This window comes from Ambystoma mexicanum, chromosome 6q (genome assembly GCF_040938575.1).
Source record: "Ambystoma mexicanum isolate Mex_15411 chromosome 6q, UKY_AmexF1_1, whole genome shotgun sequence".
In the NCBI taxonomy this organism is placed as follows: domain Eukaryota; kingdom Metazoa; phylum Chordata; class Amphibia; order Caudata; family Ambystomatidae; genus Ambystoma; species Ambystoma mexicanum.
Window position 1 is genome coordinate 1,098,221,761 of NC_090937.1, and position 22,981 is coordinate 1,098,244,741.

General features: G+C 44.9%; 1 protein-coding gene across 3 annotated transcripts in view; it reads left to right on the forward strand.

Annotated features, from left to right (window-relative positions):
- LNX1 (ligand of numb-protein X 1) overlaps window positions 1-21,085 on the forward strand; it is a 399,406-nt gene extending 378,321 nt beyond the window's left edge. For all 3 annotated transcript variants that reach the window (XM_069631653.1, XM_069631654.1, XM_069631655.1), the window contains 2 exons: window positions 13,248-13,406; window positions 20,254-21,085. In XM_069631653.1, the coding sequence (XP_069487754.1) occupies window positions 13,248-13,406; window positions 20,254-20,389 (295 nt within the window). In that variant the 3' untranslated portion in view covers window positions 20,390-21,085. The remainder of the gene's footprint in view (window positions 1-13,247; window positions 13,407-20,253) is intronic.
- Window positions 21,086-22,981: the final 1,896 nt, after the last annotated feature.

Here is a 22,981-nt window from a genome sequence, read left to right on the forward strand (position 1 = left end):
TACGGAAACACATAGCATTATTACCATCCGTGCCCTAGAATTGCACTTTTTGTATAATATCTTGATCTTTCATGTTGCTAGTTGATATGTTTACTTTCCTTGATTATTATTGTGCTCTTTGTGATCGGAGTGTTAATTCTTATTCTGTTTTGGAGGATTACATAGAGCTTTAGTAGAATTAATCTATTTTGTATTATGTTTATGTATATTGTTAGGTATTTTTTCTGCATATGTGTTATGAATCAAGAGAGTCAGAGTAGGCAGAGCCAGCTTCCCGTATCTGGCAGTCCAGCCCAGCACTGGAACGCCCTTCTTCCAACACTCAGAGGAGAAAATTCCCACTTTGCCTTCCACAAAGCAGTCAAGACCCTACTCTTCACTTAATTCACCCTCACTCACACAAGTTGCTGCACATTCTGCCACAATGTATTATGTATGTATGTAACTATTCTGTATTGATTCCAAAAGCGTCACAACGCCCACTATAATAACTAAGCCTTCGCTTGTAACAGCGCTGCGAGGCCTTTGGGCTGATTGCGCACTACATAAATCTAAATAAATGTTATGTTACATTTTATTCATAGAGCGCATGGTCGTCACCAAAGGTATCATGGCGCTATTTCAAGCAGGAAGGGGAAGAACTAAAAAAGATAATATTTCAGTGACCGCCCAAACAGCAGGTGCCCTTTGACCATTCTCAATCAAAAAGGGATGGAATTGTGGTTGGTTTTAACTTCTGAAATGAAGCTTTATTGTTATCCAGCAGTCGGCATTGCTGGACTAGAAAGTGTGCCAAGAGATGTCCATTGGTTTTGGTTCATGAATTGAAGAATTGATAGGAATGTAGATTTTAGTTTCACCTGCAGTGGTGGGTATGTGCCTACAGAGTGAGACTTGTACATTTAGTGGCAGCTTTGGTCTTCACATTCCAGAGACCATCAACTGGATCTCCGGCAGAGCCAACAGGCGTTAAGATGTACCCTTCTGTATATATTGGAGATCCCCTGCTACAAATTGCCCGCTCCTCCCCTGTCGATGGCTACCACTACTTTTTCTCTGCATCCCTCACTGTGTTCTTCCCCCTATGATTGTAAATCGCTCCATGGCTTTCGAAGCTAGGTCTGCACGCAATACATACTATCATCATAATGATGGTCAAAAGAATACAGGGGTGTTGGCTGGGACAAGTCTGCCACCCCTCATCCTTTTATACCCTGATGCCCTCTAGTCTCCTTCTACCCACATCTGTACCCCTTTAGTTGTTCATCTTGCTTTTACCCACCTTCCTTCCTCCTTTACACCAGTGTCCCCTCTCTCCCTGCCCCCCCCGAGTGACCTTTCTACATATTCATGAGCTGCCACAGAGAGCCCCACGTGTGCCTGCTCACCAACAGTAAGTGGCAGAGTTAGGTAGGTGTGTGTGCATGTATATATATCTCCAGGGAAGCCTGTTGCTGTACAGTAACCTAAGTAGTCTTAGCTAGTGCCCTTAAGCCACTTTTGATGGCCTTACCACATGTGGCTATGTTGTGGACGGAGGATGCCAAACCTATGTTCCTGTGTTCCAATCTGCTTTGTATGGGTTTGGCAGAGAAACTTGGTGTTAGCCATATGGAAGATCTCAAGATCTGATAGCCTATAGCGCTAGTCATGGTTCAATTTAGTGTTACTGTGCTAATGGCCAAGCCTGTGGAGGCTGTCCATTGGGGATGAGTGTAAGGTGGTAAGATATCTTAGAGGGGCGGGGGTTGGTTAGTAAGTGGAATTGGGGAGTAGGTCTTACAAGGTATAACAGCCTGCAGTCGTAGCACAGGCCTCTTGCAGATGGTCTCTTTTCTTTCTCTCTCGTACATCTGCAAGAAAAGGAGCACCTGTGAGTTGGGAGATGTGTAGAAAGTGGAAATGGCGGCTCTGAGGGCATTGTTTTGTGTGGTTTGCAGTTTGTGAATGTTTTTGGTGGAGGTGCCAGCTAGGAGGGCGTTGCAATGATCGAGTTTGGCTCCTGTAGTTGCTCTAGCTATGGCCAAGAGGTTGGGGGTGGATAAGTAGGGTTTATTGGCATTGATGAGTTTGGTGCTGAACGTTGATGCAGAGGCTATGGCGCTGACTTGTTTGTTCATCGATAGATTTGCATCAATGTGAACACCTAGAGTCTTGACAGGGGATGATACGGAGATGGTTGAGTTGTCTATGTTGAAGTTGTTGAAATGGGGGCTTAGTTTCGGTAATGTGTTTGTCTGGCCCAGGATGAGAATTTCAGTCTTCTCCCCATTAAGACAGAGGCCATTGATTGCCATCCAAGCTTGGATAGTGGCATAGATGTTGTGAAGGGCCGTGGCGTCTTGGTGATAGAGTCCAGGTGGGGTAAAAGTACTTGAGTGTTGTCTGCACAGTTTGTATATGCAACACCGATGGAGTCAAGTAGGTCGAAGAGGGGTTTTGTGAAGAGGTTATAGAGGGTGGGGGCTGTACAAGATCTTTGGGGGACACCACAGTTTATAGTGGTAGGATCTGCGTTAGCTTTGTCGGAGTAGACCTTCATGGCTCTTCCTTCAAGGAAGGAAGTGATCCAGGATGCTGCTTGATTAGAGAAATGGACTGCAAGGGTGTGGTGGCTGGTGAGTGTGTGGTGATCTACCTGGTCAAAAGCAGCTGATAGATCGAGAAGGAGGAGCAAGGCAGGTTTGCCTTTGTCCATGATCTGTGAGATTTGACTTTTTAGGACTAATAAGGCAGATTCTGTTCCATGCCTGACACGGAAGCCAGATTGTCTTTTGCCTAGTATGGAGTTAGCTTCTATGTATGACTGGATCTGGATGTGAGCTGCTTTTTCCAGGATTTTAGGAGGAACGGGAGTGTCGTTATCGGTCTGTAGTTGTTGGGTTGCGCTGGGTCAAGTGTGGCCTTTTTAAAAGTGGCCGCACCCAGGCTTCCTTGAGATTGTTTGGGGCAGTTCCTGTTTGGAAAGATGCATTAATGAAGGCAGTAATCGGGGGTGCTAGGTCATTGGCGCATTCCTTGATGATTTTGGGAGGGCAAATGTCTGCTTTGCAGAGGGATGGTATGAGGTTTTTGATGAGATTAAGGACCTCAGGTTCAGTGAGGTCTCTGATGGAGAATTGAGCGTGATTGAGATTACTACGCTAGTCTTGTGTAGGGCGGTTGTTTTTTTGGTTTGGGAGGGCTTTGCAGTGGTTTTGTATTTTGTTCTGGAGGAGTTTTATTGTGTTGAGCATGGCGGACTGAATGTTGGCACACCAGACTTTGTCTTTAGTTATCTCGTCAGCGGTAGCCGGAGGAGTGACTAATTCATTGAAGATTGAAATAGTTCTTTAGCTTGGGAGTTGGCCTTTGAGATCCTATCATTGAAGGAGTTGGATTTTGCTGCTAAAATGGCTTTTTTATATTGGAGGGCTAGTTGTTTGAAGAGGCTCTTATTTAGATCACTCAGATCAGTTTGCCAGTTTTTAAGCGACTGACGCTTTTGAGCTCGGAGGGTTTGGAGTTCTTCCGAGAACCAAGAGTTGCAGTGAAATTATTTTTTTCCTTCTTGCTTTCAAGTGGGGCTATAGAGTTTAAGGCATTGGTGAGAGTATCATTGAAGATAGCTGATAGTATATTTGGGTCCTGAGAGAAAGGTGGTGCTAGGCAGGGGCTTTTAAGGTGGGGATGCAAGTTGGCTGTGTTGAGTTTTTTAAAACCTGTTATTGTGGCAGGTGGTGCGTGGGTGAGAGTCTTAGGTTTAGGGTTGGTAGGGATGAGGAATTCGATGCATGTGTGGTCCGTCCATGGAAGGGCGGTGTTTGAGGTAATGTTGGATGCACAGTTGTGATCCATGACCCAGTCAAGAGTGCGACCTTTGGAGTGATGGGGGGTGAGGACTCCTTGGGAGAAACCTAAGTCTGCGAGTTCTTTAGCTAGGGTTGCGGCGGATTTATCCTTAGGATCATTGTATCCTAAATTTAAGTCTCCTAATAGAAGGATTTTTGAGGACTTTTTAATGTTGTTGCTGAGTCTATGGGAGAGGTGCTCTTGGAAGTCAGCTGGGAGTCCGGGAGGTCTGTATAGGATGTGGATGTTGATTAGATTATTGGGGGAGAGCGTAACTTTGGCTGATATGATATCAGCACTACCACCCCATGTACTATGGTCTGCTAATCTAATGGATAGTGAGTCTTTGTGGATAAGGGCAACTCCCCCTCCAATCTTATCACATCTATCTTGCCTAAGTATGGTGTAGCCTGTGGGTAGGGCTAGTGCGATGGCTGGGCAGGAGGCATCATTGGGGCAGGAGGCATCATTGAGCCAGGATTCGGTGATGCAAAGTAAGTCCAGATTAAGTGTGGATAGTAGATCATTTATCTCGAGGTTATGTGCAGGTAGGGAGCGTACGTTCAGTAGTGCACATTTAAGAGGTGGGTGTTGTGTGCCTTTGATGTTTTTGTTTGTACTAGTATGGGGCGAAGTGTGCTTGTTCTGGTGTTTGGTAGTGAGGGGCTTAGTGTGAAGTAGTGTAGAGGCATGTTGGGGTGGTGGGGGGAGAGGCGCAGTGCCTATGCTCATCTTAGTATGGGGTAGTGGTGCAGTGCGGGTGCCTAATCTAGTGTTTCTAGTCATGATGGGTGTGGGTGAGCAGAGTAAATACCTATGAAGTGATTGATTTCTGAGATTGCGGAGTCTGGTGGCTAGGCTAGGTGGCCAAGACTGTATGATGTTGTAGTCTGGTGCTGCGGCATGTGAATTTAGTGCCGGGCGCTGGGTTTGGTGTGCTGGGAATATGTGGAGAGGCGTAGAGGCCATTATAGAGAGGGCTATAAGGATTGCTGTTAGGCTGGCTGAGCGGAGTGTGGCAGGGAGAGTGAAACTATGCTATGATTGGGAGATTCACTCTTGGGCATCATGATAGTGGAGAGTGGCTGTGTGTGTGTGTGTGCAGCTGGTGTGTGCCGCTGGTATGTGACAGAAATGACAGGGGGATCGTGAGACTAGTGCTAGGTAGTTCAGAGGCAGGTCATAAGTGGGTCACAATTCAACAAAATACAATGCCTAAATTCGATTTTCTAAGTGGGGCAGGCAGAGGCTAAATGGTGGCAGGGCATAATAGGTAGCAGTTGGCTGCACAAGAGGATACAGTTCAAGCGGATAAGCAATACTGGTAAATGCGCTAAATAGTATAGATATTATATATCAACAATAGACCAGGTGATAGCAAGCAATTGTCCAAAGTCAGTGAAAAGCAGAGGCACCTACGAGGTCTACCGCATGAAGGGATTAGGTGGAAAGGTTAGGTTCTGGGGATGTGTGGTCAAGTTGCAGGTTCAGGGCAGGCTTACCAGAAAATGGGCATAGTCCTTGGCCCAGGCCTCAGGTGCCTCCGGACAGGCTCCAGAAGTTCCTTGTGATGAGGATCCTTTGGATGAGGGGACCGGCGTTTGCCTGCCGGCGCCTGATTGGCCTTCTGTAGTTAAAGTTGGCCAATGGGAGCTCTCCTGGATGTCATGTGGTCGCCTTTGTGGCAAGGAGGAGGTCAGCGGCCATGTTGAAGCAGGAACACCTCGTATGGTGGTATGACTGGGGTAGGTTGTGCAGTCCAGTAACACTTCAATCTTGTGTTTTCAGTCTCACTAGCCCCTTTTTACATAAGGATATCTGCCCACGTTCCTTACAAAGCTTTGTGGCACAGTTAAATTATTAAACCACGGCATAAATTTGCAAGCTTAAATCATCTAGATTTTAACAGCTGTCTTTTCAAGAGTAGAGATGAACTGTCAAGGATCAACATATGCACAAGGTGAGAACTGTCCCCTCAAGGGGGCTCGTGGAGCCTAGAAGCTTCCACCTCACCCTTTAACAACTCTTTAACAACTCTACAAAAGAGAGGATGGGGAGAGGGGCTGCCTTTCTGGACTAAGGGGGCCGGGGTTTGGCTGATTCGTGCTCTAGTATTTCAAATTGGTATGATTTCTGAGCATGAATGTCAGAGAATTGTTTTGGATAGTTTTGAACTGGTTCCAAAAGCTACGAAAATACTTGTTTTAGCCATGTGTGCTCCCTTTGGTTGCATGCTATCTCTCTGCCATCTTGAGGCGCGTGGGCTTTTCATTTAGGGGGCTAGCTCTGCTGTCTAAAGATTGAGCATGCAAGTACAGTATATGCAATATAGAAGGATAGCTCTGTTGTCTAAAGTCTGACCATGTATGGTGCAGCACGTGAGACTTAGGGGCTAGCTCTGCTGGCGACAGCCTGACAAGGTACGGTGCAAGATGTGTGATTTAAGGGGTTAGTTTTGCTCTCTTAAGCTTAAGCATGCATGGTGCAGTATATGCAGTGTAGCAGTTGTAGCTCTACCGACTAAAGTATTTCCATGTACGTCGCGGTACGTGGTGCAGGTGGTGTCTTATAGCACCCATCCGCCACTTGTGGTGGCCTCGCTCGCTGCACGTGGCCCAGGCCTTGAGGCCACACCCAGGCTACAGTTTTAGAGTGAAGCTGCAACAAAGCAGAGGGCTCTTCGCAATGAACGGAGGCACATAAGAGATAGACGTAGGACTTTGGAATCCTCCAGAAAGGGGATGCGCCACTGCAGGGTGTGGAGGGAAGCATGCTGGCAATAATAAGGAGAGGACAGGGGGTGGAGGGAATTGGATCGAGAGCCCAGTAGCACAGTCTGGAATTAGCAGTCTCTCTGGCCCCTTGCTAGCTAAAGACTTCTGCCAAAACATTTGTCTTTGTTGCTGGTGGTTTATTTTTTGCTGAGAGTCTGTTCAAACTACTACGGAGAGTTTTGTCGATTGTGGTCCACAAGTCTGCATTCCTGGAAGATTGTCGCGATATCAGACTAGAGCTGGGCCTTTAATTGAATTTTGGAGGTCGCTGCTTTTACCAATTGGCTCTGGTAGCTCCTTGTTGCTATGATATTAAGCACGGTCCCCCCAGGGCCCGCATTCCACATCTGTAAGTCTTTTCTAAAGCACTCTTGCCAGAGCCTGTATTAAATCCTCGGATTGACTCATTTTCCCTCATTCTGTGGCTTTAACCCTTCACGGTGCTAAATCTTCGGCAAAGCTGTTATGTCTGGCAACTCGCCATCACGTCTGACATAAAGCCACTCGACCCCAAGGAAATGAAACCGAAAAACTAATCTCATTTGGCGCAATCCTGCAATATGTACTGCTGTGCCTGCCTTCCCATGTTATGAAGGCACTCCTCAGGCTGTGGAACATGGCTTTTGAATGTTTTAGTGCACAGCTTTCATTTCACCCTTTTCACTCTGGAATGCCAGTCTTTAATGGTGCTCGGGGAGTGCGTAAAGGATGCCGCGGCACCACTATAATGTATTGCTTTGCGGATGGTACCACATGTTGACTATAGGATGTCTCTGCCAGCCATTCTCTTTACAGTGTGTGGCTCAACGGGCCTCATAAATTGGGCGGTGCAGTACAAATGTGTCACTATTTCCGTTACCACCACATTACCACACCGTCCAGTGACGAGTTTGGCGGAGCATTGGAGGTAAATCCACCACCTTTCTGCCAAAACACAGCAATTTTGTTGGAATTACCGCCAGCGGTAATTCTGCCAAAATCCCCTATGGACGCCAATTAATAGGGACTAACACCGCCTACCACCATTTGTAATCCGGCGTTAATACCATGGGACCAAGTAGCATTAATGGTTCCGTTTGGTGGTATCTCACCGGCTTTACCACGGAGATGCCACCAAACTCGTAATGAGGCCGAATATGTTGATGTGCTACCACCTGAAGGGTGTACGGGTTTCAGAGACACATTCTCTGCAGGAGGTTCAAGAACGCACTGGAGCGGTAGAGGGCAGGCTGGCGACATGGGACATCCTAGCAGAAATATACTCAGTACAAGAAAAAAGTTGGTTTCAGCTCAAGAAGTAGATGGAAATGTTTGGGGGCGTGGAAGTGTGCTCCACCACCCCAGGTCCCTCGCGCATCTGAAACAATCAACAATGGCTCGGGGACTGCAAAAGCACGGATGAAGCCTGGGAGATCCACACATCCAGAGGATATGGCGACAAGAGCGAGCAGGGCACTATACACCTATATTCCTGTTAGATTCAGCGCCATTCCTTTTAACCTTAAAATGGCATTTATATACCACCCATCTGGTGTAGCCTTGTAGCACTGTTGGCCCCTCTGGAGGGAATGGTTAGTATGTGCACCTTGTGTGAGGCCCAGAAAATGAACTCAGCTGCAGTGACATAAAGGCTGCATGCTGGCGCATGTGCAAAAGATGGATTTGTGTTTCTTTTTCTTAGAGATCAGGCACAGGTGCTTCCACCAGAAACACTTTACAATCATAGCATTACTGAAGACAGCATTCCCCTGTATGGCTACTTAACATTGGCAGAGGTACACGTTGGAATGCCAAATGGGCCAGCTGAGCATTAGTACATAGAGTAGAGACTACACAGCTAGAGAGTTTACTGGGCAAACGTTTAAATGAACACTGTTTACAGACATACACAGTGGTTGCTCAGCAGGGGAATCGAGGGACGGATAATGACTCTGGGTGCCACCAGGGGCACGCCTGATTCAAGGAGGCACATCATCCGTCATGCCAGACTGTTTGGGAGGTCTTTAGGCCAAGCTCAAGGTAAATTCCCTTCCACTGTGGGGCTAGCTGGTGTGTATAAACCAGAGCTGGGGATTTCCATAAGCAGCCCACGTGATCAGTCCGTCTGTGGCTCAAGAGCATGCAGAAACTGTTCGTACTTACCTGCAATTGCTTATCTGCAGATATAGTAGAGGGTGTGCATTGTCCGATGTGATGAAAATCCCCTGAGGTGAAGAGTGGAGTAGCTCAATGGGCCAGGTGTTGCTGCCTGCTAAGTGATGCTGGGCCCAAGTCAGTGCAGGGAGGGTCTGCTCGCTCATCCCACCACACATCATTAATAAGCCATGGGCTTGTCACCAGGAGAAAATCCTTAACCCAGCCCCTTTAAAGGAATCTTATATCCTGAACATACAGTGCGGATCGTGCCCCTCTGCCTTGGAACGGTATACCCAAATCAGAGAGATTGCTATGGGATGTGTAGGGCTCAGAGGAAGGGCCTCTGTGGAACCAAGAATAGGTTGAAAGAGACAGAATGAAGGAGCGTGAGCTGCCTGCTCAAGAATCCTGCAGCCCACAAGTTGGTACGGTCAGCGCAAGGGATAACTACGGAGTGCACGGCTCAGCTGTAGCAAACATTTGCCGCCCATGTTTTGCAAGAAATTCCTAGACAGCAGCCAGCCTCTGTAAAGGTTTGGTCCTCAGCACTGTGTGAGGTGGGGCGCGGTAGGGGGTTCAGGGAGAGACCCCCAGAAATGCTGTGAGCCAGCAAAAAGCCAACACCAGGATAGACCTCAAACTAATACACACCTGAATATAGTGAAGCAAAGGCAGTCCACTATCTAAGACCTCAAGCAAAAGCGGGCCATTGGAGAGAGCAGTCGAGAGGTACAGGAGCGTGTTGGAGGCAAACAAGGAAGATCATCACAAAAGAGGAGCTAGAGTTGCTGAGTGGAAAGAAGGCTGGAGAAAAGAGTATAGAAAAGAGGAGGTGGAGCTGTGGAGAAGGAGATAAGTCTGTAGAAAGGTGGCTAGATACAAGGTGAGGGGAAGACGAGAGGAGATTATGAAGAAACTGCTGACAACTGAAGAGGAGGTAAGTTACACCAATGGTACCCAGAGCATCTTTCAACTAGACGTTAGACGGTCATCTTGGGGATGTTTCTGATATTATCCAGTCTATTTTTCTAACATTTCTAATTTGGTGTCTTCCAGTTGGTTGGACCTTAACCAAGCCAAAACCGAAATAGTGATGTTCCCCTCATCCCACACACATTATAGAGAGATGTGCATGTGAAGGGATGTCGCCCTTTCCAACTGCTCCATCTAAATCCCTCGGAATGATTCTGGACTCCATTTTGTCTATGGCACCACAAATTAGCTGCATGATTAGCTCCACACACTTTGCTCTTATGGTCCTTCGACAACTACAACCTTTGTTATTGGATTCTGTCTGTGCAACAGTGCTTCATGGTATCGCCTGAAAAAAATGAATTGGAAAGTATTGAAGCTGAAAAGACTGCATTTTTTAAATGAAATTGATCGATGCAAATTCTTTCGAAATAAATAGATAGAGATTTGGCTTAGGGAATAAATTAAGGTGGGGATGCTAAGAGGGCTGTGCTGGGCAGGATGTCTCCCCGCCCCCTGCATTACAATTAGATAAAATTGAGCACATGCCTCTACGTGCAGGACCTGGTTTTGAACCTATTCTGCTCAGAGCTGTCTTGTTGCCAAGACAAGCACATTGCGCCTCTGAGCTATCCTCACAGCCTAGTTAGTTTCCAAACTAGATTACTGCAACTGCTCATTTGCAGGATCCACCAAATACCTTATCCAATGACTAGAAATCCTACAAACAACCGCTGCTTGTATTGTCACAACCAGTGTTAGGCCGTATCATATGACTCCTGTCCTCAGGAGGCTCCATCGTCTTCTCTAGAATCAAATTTATAAAGTGTTAACGATGAGTTATATGGCCCTCTATGGCTCCATGAGATTCGATCTTCTTCACGTTCCTCGGTTTCATAGAAATAGGGATTTTGGCAGGTGTTGCACAGTTGTCAGCGCCAGTCCTTGGAACAGTGGCAGGACACTCGGGAAACAGGACATTAGGGAAATGTCTAATCTTCTACAATTTAGAAAGGGCGTACAAATTATTTTGTTTGGGAAATTTGTGTAGTTTTTTGTGGCTCTGCTCCTTTTCGTCTTCCTGTATGTTTCCTGGTATACAACAATATCTGTGAAATCGTTTGGTAGTAGCACCTGTTTTTGCTGAAAGTAAACAAAAAAAATGTAAGTAAAACTTAACATTTCGACACCATTTGAGATTTCATTGGCACCTGATGTTACAAGCCTGAGCACTGACTGCCAAACAAAATGGGCAAGGCTGTCTTAATGAACCATCCAAGAGGGTGAGAACAACTCACACATATTCCCATTGCTCTTAAAAGCATCTTGAGTTTAAATAAAAAGCTTGATTAAGCATGGAGTTAAGTTTGCAAACAATTCATATCTGCCCAGTGAGTAGTCACAAGAAACCTCAGCATTAGCAATACATTTGCTAGTCTATTTTTCATTAGATAATCTCTTCAGACATTTTTCAGAATGCAATATGGACCCTCCAAGTAGTTGCTTCCCACAACTACTAGGAAGTATCGCCTCTCTAGTAACCCAGGACCAGAATGATGGCACCAGCTGTCAATCAGTGCACCTATTATGTATGGGGAGGCCAACGTTATCCACTGTGTATGGGAAAAAAATCTCGCTGCAAGTGCAGGAAGGTGGAGCAAATACACATATAGACCCTGATTCATGTAATTATTTGGATGTAAAACAGGGATTTGCGTGCCATTCTGCCGGCAAATCCCCTATCGTCAAATAGGGATGTGTGGGCAGAACGGCACGCAAATCCCTGTTTTACACGCAAATCATTCCATGAATCAGGATCATAGCCGTTAAGCTGAAGACAGGTGACAAGGCCCTGGTGTTATCCAGGACGGATATGGGAGGAACGGTAATTGCCAGTCTTTTTTAAAAAGTTGTGCTGCAGTTCTCCAGTATGTGGAGACTTACTGGTCCTGCTCTACGTCTATTCAGAAATAGCTACTTTGTCATCCATTTAAGGTACTTCAAATGTTCCGGGTTGCATATGTTACATCCCAGACTCTAAAACTCCTGCCCTTTTTTATTTGACTTAAAAATGGATCATCTCAGATGGGACTATGAAACCAAGGCGGGGGGGAGGTAGGAAAGAGACAGGCCTGCTATGCCTTATTGAGTGATTGGTCTTATTGGCTTGTGATTGGTCCTCCTAGTGTTCCATACAGCACTTCATCACTGCTGAAATATTTGTTTTACACTTAACACCACAATGAAAGAATCCAATGATTCAAACTTGAAAACATGCTCTTATGAAGACTTCTTGCCACTGAGGTCCTGTCGACAGTCCTTAATATCATGGTAATCCCTATTGCACAGGTCTGCAACCTTTGGCTTTCCAGATGTCTTGCACTACAAATCTCAACAGTACTAGCCAGCATAGTCAATGGCGAGGGATCATGGGAGTCGTAGTCCAATACATCGAACGAGCCGCAGGTTGCAGAGCCCTGCTCATCAGAATGCATTCTGACACGGCTACATATGGGCAGTTAACAATTGTGTAATGCGCCCACACCCTTCACTGTGTTCATTAACAAAAATGACACTTATGTCTACTGCTTGCCTACCCCCAGCGAGAACTCCATTTTGAGAATTTAGAGAAACTTTGTGTGTGCCCTTTCCCAGATTCTATTTTCTCTGGATATCTTAACTGTGGCACAGAACTTAAGACACACTTTGGGGTGCTGCTTCTACTATTGTAGTGTAAAAAAGTTGAACTGAGTGCAATCGAATTTGATCTTCTCCGCAAGCCCGTACGTATAAAGAGTCTGGCCTTGAATTGAAAATGTGCCAATGGATACGGTTTTATGACCATAGTGGTATGACTTCTCCAAGCCACATTTTAAAAAAAAGACATGTAATATCAAAATAAATGGTTGCAGTAAGTGATTTCTAATCTCAAACTTGTTTTTGAAAAAAAGTAGCCCCTAACACTTGCTAATTGGTCTGTTGGAATTCAGGTTGAGAATGGGAGTGCCATGTAAAACAGGCAGCGGGAGGATTTAGGAAGTTTACAAAACAAACACAACTATATTTAAAAAAACAACCTTTTTTTTACTATGGCCCTCTTATCACATCGTATCAAATGTTGGCTCTTTGGCACAGCACCAGGCCCAAATGAAGCTGTTTCTATGAGGGCTACAAAACCTTAACTTAGCTAATGTCTTGCTACACACCGAATGCATTCTGATGTGCGCTGCGTGGAGTTCCACTTGCACTAAATGTGCTATGTATGACAATGTGTCTGCCATGTATAACAATGTTTTGCACATGAAGGTAGGATTAAGAAAAACTCGTGTGGTTCATCAGACCTTCAGAGGCACACTACAGATATCTGAACATTATAAATAAATCAAAAACGCAGAAGCGGAAGCAGGATATTAAGTTTCTTTGGCAATCCCAGTATGCAGTGCCAGGAATAAGCAAGACGCCATCATCGTGATTCACCCCCAAGTGCCCCCTTCTGGCGGAACATAAGCATTTCTCCCCTGTGATTTGTTTCAGGTATTTGTGCAGCTGCAAAGAAATCATACTGCGACGAAACACAGCTGGGAGTCTGGGCTTCAGCTTTGTCGGCGGCTACGACGAGTACAGTGGGAACAAGCCATTCTTCATCAAGTCCATTGTTGAAGGAACACCCGCGTACAACGATGGGCGCCTAAGGTAATCCTTGTGGTGCATGCGCGCCCCCATGGCACGTGCTGAAGTGCATCACCCAGAACCCTCCACGTCAGAGCTAGAATGCACACTTTTCAATATCGGATTCGGAGCATGTGATTTTGAGGCAGAAAGGGCTAACTCATGGCGCCTAGTATGAAAGGGTGCTAAAGCGAAGGCTTGTGGGATCTTTCCATGTAGCGTGCAATAGCGAGGTTTACTCTTGAAAGCTAATCATTGTGAGTGCCAGAAACAGACTGATAAACAGCATGTGCCCATTGCACATCAAGCCATCCACTCTGGGTACTACCTGCTTTTTCCAGATCCAGGAATCCTGGGATAAAAGCAATGTAACATCAATGTATCGTCCATAGCCATTGAGCTGTTGAGTCTGCCCACTGAGTGTGCCCACCTCAGTCGACTGCGGTTGGCAGTGCGTGCATGACCTTCTTGACAGGGTGCTGGAGCCCCCAACCGTAGTGACACATGGGATCAAGAGACGTTTTAGCAAAGCAAATTTGTTATCCAATCTCGCCCAATAACTTCAAACACATTTTCTCTGTCTCTCTATTAAGGGTGCATACTCCTTTCCCTCATGGGAAATAATTATCTGGACCCCTAGGAAATAAAAAAGCACCTACATCTTTAGAAGGGGGCTATCGTGCAATGATTGACTTTAGCGAGGACAGGGTGTTGTAACCCACACATTCTTATGCCGCTTTTTCAAAAGACAAAATTAAGTTTAGGGAAAAGGGGGAAGTCATGTAAATTGTCTGGTCCATTTGAAGCATTTGCACATTTGTCTTGCTTGAGATTTCCTCTGCGTTTTGGTGAGGTTGACCCCCTTCTATTACCCGGTATCTTTCCGGCCCTCCTTTATTCGGGGCAGTGTTTGGGTTCATCCTCCCCGTCTTCTGGATGGTGTGCTCCAGAGCTCAGCAAAGAGCCTGTTTCCCTTTTCCGTTTCCTTTCATTCTTTCTTTTTGAGGTTTTCCTCTATGTGTACATCAGTCATTCTGATACCCTCTTGCCCAATCTTTACATGTTTGTCTTTCCAACTGTTTCTTTGTCTGTTGAACGCCGGATGCCCCACTCATTCCCTCCACCTCAGCCTATCATTTTATTTTAGTCCTTTATTAAGACCCATTTTTTAAAAATCTCCCCCACATGTCCTTTTTGACTATTTCCCTTTTCATCCTATTTTAGAACTGTAATCTCTTGCTCCCACACCTCATCTAAACCACTGCTCAATGTGTATTGCTCTGTCCCACTCTGCATGGCCCACCACTTAAAGGCATTCACGACCCCACCAGGATGTATTGCTGAATTGCATTTCAAGCTTCTCACATACAATCCATGTATTGATACCTTGTGTTAGACTAACTGAAACAATATGCTGAGATTGTAAAGGGTATTAGCCTTTCACTTCTTGCACCACCATCACCTTTGCCAGGCTTCGCTGGTCCATACCAAGTCAAAGTCATCAAATCTGCCCATGCAACCCTCCACCCCATGTTACTGACTCTCACACTGCCCCATACCTTCTGTATATCCCTGGGGCCTCTGGGCTTCTCCACCTGGGAATCTCCTCACTGTGGCACAGTCTTTCCTCCAATAGCCATCCTCACCAACCCCTCAGGTTTTCAAAAGACATCACAATCCCATCGTCGTCTCTCAGGACTATCCTTTGTACTCAATTACCCGCCTTCAAGAATTGGCAGTGTTCATTATTTTAACCTACGCGTGGACCTACCAGCTCACCATACACGTTTCCCTGAATTGTGCAGCACTTTGTCAAAGACGGTATAAAAATACCAACAAATACAAAAATATTGGCGAGAGGTAGCCAACAAGGAAGATGTGAGAATGGAGAGCCTGAAGTTCAATTTGTCTCCAAGGCCGAAAGCACATCAATTAGGCAGGATGCTATTCACCAAGCCTGCGCTTGTTACCCAGCAGGCCGTTCTGCAAGGAAATGTAACCAGCTATCGTTTTCCCAAAGGTAATGGCTCCAACAAGAGCGAAGCATGTCCAGTTGGCAGATAGAACCCCCATGGGAGCCTCTCGACTCTCTATAGAAATGACCATTTAAAGCAACCATTTTATCTTGAAAACATCCTGGCCTTCATGGGCAGCCAAAGGGGCGAAGGCAGCATGGAGGGGCATGCTCCAATTTAGGAGCTCCGTCTCCAGGCAGACAGCAGCATGCAGAGTTCCTAAGCAGAAGCATTCATTGAGATAGTTGGAACGTTAAAGTGATGGTTAATGTGCTCTTCCATGGAGAATATGTCATCTACATAAACCTGAGAGTGTAACAGTATTGTACCATCTCACCACATATGTTTCATTGAATTGCATTTTAATCAAATAAACCATAATTACAAAATACTTGACTGAATATGCATCAATTACGGTACATATACAACACACATTTATCACTGACATTTAGTTGAAAAAGAGGTACATTCACACTAAAATGAAAATGATAATAAATGTATTGTAATGGGGGGGTAGTACATCAAGAAAGGGAAGACACAAAAAAGCAAAGAAAACATGAATGGAAGGGTAAGGTAAAGGAGATTGCAAACAAGATCTGAGACCTCTGTAATGCCTGGAATTCTCCACTAGTCGCACCCAGATCCAGGAGTGCATTATCTGCCAACTGCGAGACCTTGATGCCCCGGCTGTCAGCAGCACTTGCAGCATTTCCACAGACAGAGGGGAAAACAATTTGACCCAGCCAATTTGGGTCAATAATCAAGGCCCACTCTAGGGTTGCCAAGAGGTACACAGATACATATCTATGCGAGAGATGGATTGGGCTTACCCTCTTTGGCAGCTTTGGCTAAAATGAAGTCAGCACTTGTTGTAGTGGAATTTATTTGCCAAATGTCTTGCCGGGACATACCAAATAAGCCTGGGCGAATACATTAGGCAGAACCCCAACACACTGTAATTTTCACTCTATTCAAATTCAGGCAAACGTTTTAGGAATTCAGGTGACAGATTTCAGTTGAGCTTATAACATTTCATCCTGTTGGAATGTTGTTATACAGTTGTCTTGTGAAGGTCAGACCATATCCTGCCAGCACATATTCAAAACAAACAAAGTATACAGTTAATAGAATAAGTAAGAATCTCAGAACTCTTGCTGGCAGGGATGCTCAAATAAAGCGAATTGGCTAAAGGACTAATGGTTTGCACTTGACTTTTTCTTTAATAAAGTAAACAAAATGTTGTCTTTGCAGCTGTCAAAGAAATGGAATCTTTAAAAATAAACACTTAGTACATCATTCACAAAAAGTCATGCAAATAAACAATGTGCAAAATATGCATTTCTTTATTTGCATTATTTAAAGAAATGTGCAGGTCACCTTCGTCACAAACGAGGCCTGCGCATTTCCATGGGCTGCTGCCGAAGCACAGAAATGATGCACAGCTTTCTTGCATACATTAGTGTCAGGAGCATATATGGTCTCCAAGCTCCCATGGACCACTTAATGTAGACATATTGTGTGTTTTTCCCTGGTCAGAGCTCATAACATTGCCATCTTAATTGACTGAATGGTACTTCTTTAAATAGCTTAAGAGTCTACATCATGAATACTTCTGACATGTGATTGACACTGCCTCAGCCCCATTATCCTATGAGAGGTCATTGACCTGCACCCATGGACTCTCCTTATCATTAGATATATAACCCCAGTAGTATTCATGGAAGCAAACTCAGCCAGATGAATCTTCATGCACCCCTAATGCATGACTGACTCTTCCTTAGCCAGATAGGCTTTTCAGAGCTGCATGCCTGTTAGGAATTATTTATATTGTAATACTATAAACCTCAATAATACACAATGTGGCAACCTCTGAATGATGAAAAACATACTCAGGCATACCTGATAAATGATTGGCTCTGATGGTCCGGCATGCAATCTTACAATTCTCCACTTTAACTTTGCCAACGATGAGGGCTGAGTTCTTTGAATCCAGATTCAAACCCGTGAACCGAAGTTTACACATAGAGCTCTGTAGTACATACATTAATCTTCTGAGATATCGAATCGCAAAGTTCAATGTCCTGTACTACTTGGATAACATTGACAAATGTTAACAAATGACTCAATTTTCTCTTGCTAGCCTCTGCCCCCAAACAGCCTCACCTGCCCGAATTTCCCCTGAAGATTTATGGCTCTTGAATAATGTTTGAAACTACACCGATTTCTTGGTTTCTAGAAGCACCCAACGAGACAATGGGAAAACCCAACTAATCCATGCTACCAGATACGGTCCATGCCTCCTTAGATGATAAGAAACCTTATCTAAGGAAATACAACAGTGGGAGTAGCGTAAGGAGAATCACTACAACCGATGAATTCAAATTAGGAGAGGACAACAACAATTTGAAATTAAAGACTTGTGCACGTAAGGGATCTCTCATGCATATCGAAGAAAATTGTCAGAAGAGCCCTGAGGAAGAGCATTGCTCGCAACACGTGTAGGCTCAAGTTACTAGAGAATCCACAATGTGCACAAAAATAAACATTGCTTTCAAAGTATAGAGAAAAACAAATATTGTTATTTGCATAAAGAATTTTCTAGTTTATGACTAACAATTCACGGAAGGTGCTTTTAGAAACCGGGAAATCTTTGTTGGTTACAAGTATTTCAAAGACGTAAGGGAAGTGTCTTTTTCTCTTGGATTCTTTGCGACACCTGTATTGAATCAGGAGTAATAATTCTCAGACACAGAGGCATTGTAATGACTGTTACAGACTTTTATTAAAGTAAAAGTAGGGTTGGAGAAAGACCTATCTTGCCCTATCACTATGAGGGGTTTCCCTGCCTCAACGAAACTAAAGGATGTCAATGTCAGTATATCCAAAAATAAAGAGTTCTCCATCCTGTGTCCAAAATCCCATCCTGACCCTTACAATCTAAACTAAAATAAATGTGCAAAGGAGCAAATTCTTTCACTTGTCCATCTGTAGGGCTTTCAATGTTGCAACACAAAGTTCTAAAGATGCACAAATAATCAAAGTTGCACATGGTTTCACAATCCTCATTTAGGGGGGGTGGTCCCTTCCCCTGAGCCTCTCAGCTTACTGGCAGCTTTTAACCACATTTCTCTTTCCCAGAAAGGTGCAATTATCCAATCCAGGGGGCACGGCTCTCTTTTCCTAGACTTCACCTACTCAAGGATTATTTTCTCCTCCATGACTCACTTGGCTCTCCACAGTTTAATCACCTTTCCAGCCCAAAGTGGGGTGGTTGGTTCCTTCCCCTGGGTTTCATACACCTTCAATAGGCTGCCTTTCCTCTTCTGGCACCTCCTATTTGTAGATCCCCAGATTTTCAACCCCACTATCTGGTATCCTCTCCTGCCAGGGATTTCCCAGTGTTCTCTTTGCCTTTGGGTACAGGTCTCCGGACTCAGAGTCACGTTGCTTGGTATACTCTCCTGCCAGGGTTTATTCACTTTGTACTTTGGGTGCAGGTCCCAGACGCGCAACCGGCTGCCTGGTTTACTCTCCTGCCAGGACTTCTGCCAGGACTTCTTCCAAATGTTACAATTCAGTTCTTTGAAGTACTGGGTCTTTGACCCCCTTTTATTTGTCTCCCTTCTAAATGTACTCGATGTCCCAGCTCCCTCGACCGGGTTCGCATTGTGGCTATCTCTGTCTTCCCTCAGTGTGCAGTATATGTCTCAAAGTGCCACGGTGTCCCACTTGCCCTCTCTGGGCTCACCAGTGTTTTCTGGTAGCTTTAGTGTTCTCTGCGGCTCACGGTTTCTCCAGCGTTTCTCCTTCTGTTGGCGTCCTGCAGTCATCCAGAGTTGGCCATGCCTGGACCTCCTCTTGTCAGCCATACTTGCTGCAGGTCTGCATGCGTTAAACTCTTCCCCTCTGTACCTCTCGTGACAGCACCAATACAAGCCCTTCTGCTCCCTGGTGTAGCTGGTCTGCTTCTCGCTGGGATTTTCAATGTCCCGGCACCTATCGCATGCTTCCAACCACTAGAGTGCATCTCTAGTTCCAAGGCTTTTTTGCTCTGCATTACTCTCAGGCTCTTCTTCGTCTCACTGTTTTGGCCAAAGTTGTCAAAAAGAGCCATGAACTTAGTATGGAGGGGCTGGACTGTATCTGTACTGCAATAGGCCATACAAATTTGAGAATTAGGGCGATGTCATACCCTGAGTGGAAAGGGGGAATACCATGTTTCTACCAGTGAGTCTCCTCCCCTCTCCCCATGTGGTCCTCTCTCGGACAGCCAACCCCAGGGTTGGCATCAGGTAGCGCTGGCCTTCCCTAGCCGCATGGGAAGAAAGATTCCCCGGAGTGGAAGTGATGACATCACAATCATCACACACCCCATCTATTGTGCTAGATACTAGCACAATATCTGAGGCCTTATCTTCTGTAACTACATTTAATTATTGAAACTAGTTATGGCCTTTATCGTTTTGCCCAATATCTTTTTTGCCCACTAGTTTCCATTTTGTTTCTTTTTGTCCTTTTCTTTACCTTGTCTTTTGTCTTGCTTTTTAGGGGGGAGGAAACACCACCTGCTGTCCTGCCCTTAATTAGCACAAATCATTCTCCTACCTTCCTAATAACTTCTTCTCTTTACTTTCACACATATAGCCCAATTCCTTCTTACTAGTTATGTCCTCGTCTTGTCCTCTTCCTCTGTGCCTCTCCCCTCCCCATTTAGTTTTCTTTTACTTTCTGCTCGTATGCAATTCTGGTCTTACTTGAATTCACTCGTAGTCCGCTTTGGATGCAGTAACCGTAGCTCAATCATGTGCCAGTCATCTATACAGCAATGCATTTACCCCCTATCCTTTGTCTTCCAGATGCGGGGATGTTCTTCTGGCTGTCAATGGCCGGAGCACGTCCGGAATGATGCACTGCTTCCTGGTGAAGATGCTCAAGGAACTCAAAGGAAGGGTGGCTCTAGCTGTTGTCTCCTGGCCTGGCTCGTTCTTATAGGAAGCAGAGAACGACGCACAAGAGACTGATCAACCCCTAACACGAATGGGGGGCAAAAGCCTCTTGATAATGACACCAGTGCTGTTCAGCTAACTCTTGCATCGGTTTAGTGCCCCCACAAAAAAGTGTCCAATGTAAATATGGATGTTGTGTGAAAAAGCAAGGCCTTGCGTGAAAAATCAGGGCCTTCTATGGCATACATTCCACTTTTGATATGAGCACTAGCGGCATAACAAAATACCTGTTGTATAGGTTGTTAGTGCGTGTTTCCTCGTGGCAGAAGAGCCTACTTGGGAGTCATCCACATCGCCATTTTAAAAGGTTTCCTGCAGTGTGGTGCCAATGGCAGATGTCCCAGGAAACTTTGCTGCCAGTTTGTATGTTTCCAATCAGTGCATTACTCTAGCCAAGGCCTTCCAGAATCTGCGGCAGGTTCTGCTCACGCACTGTGTCATGCTCCTGACAAGTCTGATCCTGGCTTCGCCGCTCAAGCAGATGTTCTCGCCGTCTCTCGAGATGATCGCCCTCCAACAGATTTTTCTAATCACCAAGTTGGAGGCTTCTACACACATGGCACTTTTGTTCACTAACACTTTCCAGTTGTCGGTGACTGGCAAATATTTTTTAAGTTGTAAAATACTTTGTAACAGTGAAATATATTTTATTTGTTGTTGATAATAAAATCCTTTGAGTCCATTCTTTTTTTAAGGTAATTTCATTGTCTATTCTACTTCTTGGTCAGTTTTGTATTAAGCGGAGTCTGCAACATTAAGAAAAAAAAGTTATAACTGATTTATGCAGAGCATCTCAATGTCTACAGATAGGTTATTGGCAAGAAACAACGCGGAGCATGGTGTAAGTATCATAGTATATGGTATTCTAATGATTAGGATGAGCAATTACTTGGGATTTCTTTTTCTTTTGGATCTCTCTTTTTACCGAATTGCATCTCCACAGTGTTAAACTCAGTAGGTTAAAAAGATATTTAAAAACGGGTACAAGCGTATGATAGCCTACTCTCATACATGGGGGAAGATGTGAAGGTATTTGGCTTAAAAATAAAATATTATGCAATAACTATACAGAAAAGGATATTGGTAAAGTGAACACTGACACATTACCAAACTGAAGGTATGGCAGACATCAAGCCTGAGAAGGCGACGGCGCAGTTTAGGTTCTCTCGTTTACAGCGAATTAAAGCATATGATGGTCCTGTATTATGCATAAGCAGGTGAAATAAGCATTTGGCAGGAATCCTTCTGTCACAGAATTACCCAGTAAGGCTGGAAGCACAGAAGTGGAGTTCACTGTCACCAGGAATAAAGGTGAATATTCACCACTTTAAAAGATGGCAATGCTGTTTAAAGCCTGATATTAGTGAATTCTGTGTATTTGCTACCAAATCTGAATTGGGTTAAACAAATGTGCTTCAAATATAATCCATAGTTATGTGGTTGTGGGTTGCTAATGGAAGGGTAAAAGCAAGTCACTCATTGTACTAGTAGTTCATCTCCCCCCTTCCAATGGACTCCAGGAATATACATACCACTGTACATCAAAGCGATCATTTCAAGGACTGTATGATAGCTTGACTTTGCCCACACATAGTTGTCAACCCCTCCATACAAGCAGCTGCTTCAGTACCTTGCATCCACTCTCTCTGCAACCACCATGTTCCGTTGAGTTAATAAATCGTATAAAGCGCAGCTGTTACCCGAGGGTGTCATGGTGCTAAGAAGGGGCCACAGGAAAGGGAAAGGGCCCAACAACCGTCAGGAAAAGAAAACTAAAAACAAGGCAAGAAAAAACAACAAATTCAATCGTTAAACAAAAAGGTTTTAAAAGCTTTACGAAAACACAGGTGATCCTCAGCAATCCAAAGAGACAAAGGGAAAGAATTCCACAAAATGAGCGCAGCTACGGAAAAGGCTCTACCACCAACCGTAGATTTACGAAAACGGGGGACATGAAGCAAGAACTGATTAGCAGAACGAAGATTCAGAGGGGGACAGTGTCTGATGATCTTCTAACAGAGAACATTGTCTCCAAAACCATCAAAAGCCTGATGAACCAACGGGTTTTATATTTAATCCGACTGGTGATCGGAAGCCAGTGCAGCTTCCAAAGCACAGTAGACCTATGTGCGAATTTAGGAAGTCCCATGCCCAGACGTGCTGCTGTATTTTGCACAACTTGTAAACGATTAACTGTTTTAGGTTGAGCAAGTAGGGTGCCTTGCAATAGTCTAAGTTCCCCATAACCGAGGTAGAAACCGCCAAACGGCATTGCTCGGACAGCAAAAAAGAAACAATCGTCCTGAGTATTTTAAGTCTGAAGTGGGCGGCACTACCTCTGGCCTTAATCTGGGGTGCAACCGAAAGTGATGAAGCAATTTTGATGCCCAAGGTTTTTACAGTAGTGACTTGGGTAGAAAGCCAGCCCAGGGCAGGAGGCCAGAAATCAGCCAACCAGGGAGAACATGCGAAAGTATCAACGCCAGCACCATGACCTCTGCCATGTCAGCGTTAAGTTTGAACCAATTCCTCTGCATTCAGTATCCAGTGTCAGACATGCAATTTCACAAGTGGGTGG